The sequence below is a fragment of the Gracilinanus agilis genome, chromosome 1 (genome assembly GCF_016433145.1).
Source record: "Gracilinanus agilis isolate LMUSP501 chromosome 1, AgileGrace, whole genome shotgun sequence".
Classification (NCBI taxonomy): Eukaryota; Metazoa; Chordata; class Mammalia; order Didelphimorphia; family Didelphidae; genus Gracilinanus; species Gracilinanus agilis.
Genome location: NC_058130.1, coordinates 78,018,731 through 78,023,561, shown reverse-complemented (window position 1 = coordinate 78,023,561; position 4,831 = coordinate 78,018,731). Strand labels below are relative to the sequence as shown.

Genomic DNA, 4,831 nt, shown 5'->3' with positions numbered 1-4,831 from the left:
TATATATATATATATATATATATATATATATATATATATATTCTTCCATGGATCCTTCAGTGAGTCTTTACCTACTACTCTGTAGGTCTTGCAGCATTTTCTGGGTATCAGTGCAACACTCGGGCTCTCTCTCTCAATAAACAACCACTTCATCCTCTCCTCATTGTACAGTGCCTGGGTAATACCCTCTATGTCACTGCTTGAACAAAATGAGATTCTACAGCTGCCTATGAATGCTTTCTATGTGTTTTTCCATTGTTTCTTATCACTTGCGTTGTCACTTGAAATTCTGTGGGATTGTTATGCCATAATCACATCTATGTATCATCCAGAGAGACATTAAATGAAGAATTTGTAATCTTATGTCAGAGGTAGGATTTGAAACCAGATCTTCATCATCCCAGCCCAGCATTTTATTCATTTTGCCATATTGCTTCTTTGTGAGAGAATATTGATAATTAAAGTGTCCAATAACTACTTGGGAACATTTAAAGCACTTGCCTAATTTCTCAGGTTCAATAGAATCCTAGAAGATAGGGAAATTTGTTAGAAAAGTTAAGATTCTTATACTTGCACACTATATTCTCTACAAGCTAATAAAACCTTTTGGAATGCAAAATTTTAATGCCTTTTCTCAATTTGGGCTCAAAAGGTCTAGGGCAAGCACAAATATCATGCATGATAGATTCATCTTCATTAGAATGATAAGTTCATATCATTTTCTTGAAAAATCAAAACCTCACCCTGTAGAATTTACAGTGCTTCATTTTCTAGCTTCTTCGTGTAAACAACAGCTTAAAAACATTAGAAAAAGCAGATATTATTGCTTTGTTTATAATTGTACCTAATTCTTGTTACTTCCTCCCCACTTTTACCAGACAGTAGCCCCATATTCTTTTTAAATAAGTTGGCACATTCAATTTACATTCTTCAGGATTAGGAAAGAAAAAGCTTAGCTCCTTTAAGAATTCAAAGTCTATGGCTAGAACTTATATTATTGTCATCTCAGTCAACTCGAAGTAGCAGGGACATTTTTAGTAGGTAAATCTTAATGGGCAACTGAGTGGTGTAGTATCAGACCTGGAGTTGGGGAAACTCAGTTTCCTGAAGTGACCTTAGACACTTAGCCATATGACCCTGGGCAAGTCACTTAACCCTGTTTGCCCCAGTTTTCTCATCTGTAAAATAAGCTGAAGGAAATGGCAAGCCACTTCAGTATCTTTGCCAAGAAAACCCCAAATGGGAACCCAAAGAGTCAAATAGAATTGATAAATGACTGAATAACAATCTTGATCAAGAGAAAGTCTGAAGTGCCTACGAATCCATTACAGAAGGCATATATTTCATATAACTGAATAGAAAGTTCTAGAAGGTAATTAACAGTGATGTCTATTTTGCTTTTATACTTGTTTACAAAAATGGAATGGGTTGTCCAATCACATAATGAGCTCTCCATCACTGAAAGTCTTTAAACAAGAGGCTAGATGGTGACTTGTTAGGGCTATTGTAGAAAAGATTCACAATTTGGGTACAGATTGATATAGATGATCTAGAGCTCAAACTACAAGTACCCACGTCTCCTGACTCCCAGCCCAATGTGTTACCATTTGTATCACCCAACTCCTCAAATATGTCTGAATATCTATGAATCAATAATTGATTCAAGAGAGAATAATTTGTGATTTCATATTTGTTAAATGCTTTTTTCCCCTTAATTGCAGCACTATATTGGAATGTAAGGATGAACCTAATTATCATCACGTAGGACCTTTATCAAAAATGGTTACTCTGGTGGAGCCATACAACACTTTCAATGGTGTGGTAAAAGAAACTGTTAAGTTTTTAAAGAAGCCTGTCCTGTAAGTGGTTAAATGCTTCAGTAAGTGTATCTTCGGTGCTAATAAAAATTGCAGAAAATCATGTGTCTATACATTTGTGAATTATAGTACTTCAAATCAAAAAGTATATGTTCAACACTCACTATATACAAAATTGTGCTTTATTTTAATTGTTGGTTGGTTGGTTGTTGTCCTTCATTCTCAAAGACAACCAAAATAATATCACTCTGTCAGGGTCAGTGTATGGTGTTTCCCATTTTAACTGATCAGATCAATCTGAGCTCAGAAGTCTGCCCCAGGTTGGGCACAAATATGATCATTTCTGATGGTGTTGACTCTAAATGTGCACATTTTACTTTTCTTTTTAGCTACTACAATTCTGGTTTGCTCATAATGCATAGCACCTTCTTGGTTGCAGCTCTGCCATGCTGAATGTTCCTGTGCCAGTATCTCCTGTGTCATCTCACAATTGCCTCTAATCTGCCCTAAATGGCTTAGACCCGGGGTCGGCAACATATGGCTCTCGAGCCATATCTGGCTCTTTTGAGGGGCAGATATGGCTCTTTCTGCAGGAGCCATAAAGACAATTTTTTTTCAGGTTCTGTTACAGGAGCATGCACTGTGAGCACTGTGTGGCTCTCATGAAATTACATTTTAAAAAATGTGGTGTTTGTGGCTCTCACAGCCAAAAAGGTTGCTGACCCTGGCTTAGACAGTTACCTTTCTGCCTGGAATGAGGTTCATAGCACAAGTTACACTGCAGTACCTTACTAAATAGAACTCAGAAGGCTTATAATAGTGATGGTGAAACTTTTAGAGACTGTATGCTGTGCCCCCAAGGCTGTCCCACCCTCCCACTGAGTGCCAGGCATGCCTCCCCAACCCCACACAGGGTGGGAGAAAGCACTCCCAATGGGCTCCTGGGTGAAGGGTCAGATGAAGGGAAGGATGGGAGTGGCCCAAGCTTTCTGCTTCCCTCCAGCTCTGCCCCTTGTGAGCTGCCCACCATATCCCAGACTGGGGAGGGAGGAAGCGTTCCCATTTGGCTGCTGGGCAGGGGGGTAGGTGAAGTAAAAAAAATGTCCTCAGGGCAGATGAAGAGGGGGATGGAAGTAGGCCAAGCACTCTGCTCCTCCCCAGCTCTGTCGCCTGTGAGCCACCTACCTTACCCTCTGTGTGCTCCCATTGGACTGCTGGACAAAAGGGTGGGTGATGTGAAAAAACATCATCAGGCACAGTGGAGAGGAGATGGAGAGCAATCCTGCCTGAGTCCCTCTGCTTTTCTAGTAATGAATTCTGGTGGGTGGAGGACAGTGAGAATGCTCTGCATGCCATCTTTGGCACACATACTATAGGTTCGCCATCACTGGCCTATAGCATCTAAACAGAGGGTTTTAACCTTTGTTGTATTATTTAACTCATTGGTAGTCTGGATCACTTAGGAGTTAATGAACATAATGATTGAATTTATTTTTTACATCCAAGCTCCCAGACCCCCTTAGATATATAGATAGATATATCCAGGAAGTCCTTGGGGATCTGTGGACCCTGGTTAAGAATCTTTTATCTAAAAGGACCTAATGTGGAATTAGGGATTATAGAATAATGAAATCCTAAAGCATGCTGAGAAAGAGGTTCCATAGGCTTCACCAGACTACCAAAGGAATCCATCACACACACACACACACACACACACACACACACACACACACACACACACACACACACAAAGTTAAGAAACCTTACCCTAAATATTGACTTAGTATATGCATGACCTCAGAATGTAATTTAATCTCTGAGTGTCATCATCTGTAAAATGAGGTGATTAGACCAGATTATCTCTTAAATTTCCACTTAATTTAAACATTCTTTGAGTCAGTTGTTCATAAACAGACATTTCTTGGAGGGATCTCAGAGATAAATATGCTTGTTTTATGGATGAGAAAGTTGAAACCTATGAACGAAAAATGATTTGCCTGGTCTTACAAATTCAGGTGCCTGGATCTCAGTCTAGTGCTCATGACACTCACTGTTCTGAACTGCCATCTCATCTTCCTTCATAAGTCATCATCCCCTAAATTAAGGATGGCAGAGCAGTTGTCGTATTAAACTTCAAGTGAGAAAGACCTGGCGCTTACTAGTTGGTTGATCCTAGAAGAGTCACTTAAACCTCTGCCCAAAAAACTCCATCATTTGCCCATTACTTCCAAAATCAAATATTAATTCCTGTTTGGCATTTCACAACCAGGCTCTAATATATTTTTTCATTGCACATTACTCCTGTCTAACATGCTACGGACCAATCAAACTGGTCTTTTTGCTGTTCCTCTATCTCTTGCCTCTATTCCTTTGCACCAGCTGTCCTCAGTGCCTGGAACAGACTCCCTTGAAACTTCTGCCTCTCAGAATTCCTACTTTCCTTGAAGTTTCAGCTGACATGCCACTGCTTACATCAAGACCTTTCGTGATGGCAACAAATGCTAGTCCCTCCCCTCCAATTCACCTTGCATCTCTTTGTCACTATGTGTATATGCTGTACGCATCATCTCTCCCTACTAGACTGTAAATTCCTTCTAAGGTAAGGGATTATTTTTGCTTTTGACTTTGTATCTCTAGTGAATAAGTACATAGTTAGCATTTTATATTGGCCTAAGTACATAGTTAGCACTTTATATTGGCCTCAGTTTTCTAAAGCTACAAAATGGGGATTGCGGTTTTTTGTAGCAATACTCTATGTGACTGTTGAAAGACTTGACTTAGATAATGTATGTGAAGCACTTCGCCAGTTTTAAGTTGATATATCACTTTTTCTGAATAGCTGGAGCTAGTGAATAGGAAGTGTAGACCAGACATGACCAGCCCAGTCCCAAGGAGTTATGTAGTACTATATTATAATTTTTTGTGCTTCCGATTTGTGAGAGGCCAAAGTGGATAAAATGTGTATATGGACACACAGGTGAAAATACAAACACAAACTTCTGTTTGAATAAAGG

General features: G+C 39.4%; 1 protein-coding gene across 1 annotated transcript in view; it reads left to right on the top strand.

Annotated features, from left to right (window-relative positions):
* Window positions 1-1,863, top strand: part of SPATA48 (spermatogenesis associated 48) — a 74,982-nt gene extending 73,119 nt beyond the window's left edge. Inside the window, exon 9 of the mRNA XM_044656897.1 lies at window positions 1,722-1,863. Within this exon, the coding sequence (XP_044512832.1) occupies window positions 1,722-1,863 (142 nt within the window). The remainder of the gene's footprint in view (window positions 1-1,721) is intronic.
* Window positions 1,864-4,831: the final 2,968 nt, after the last annotated feature.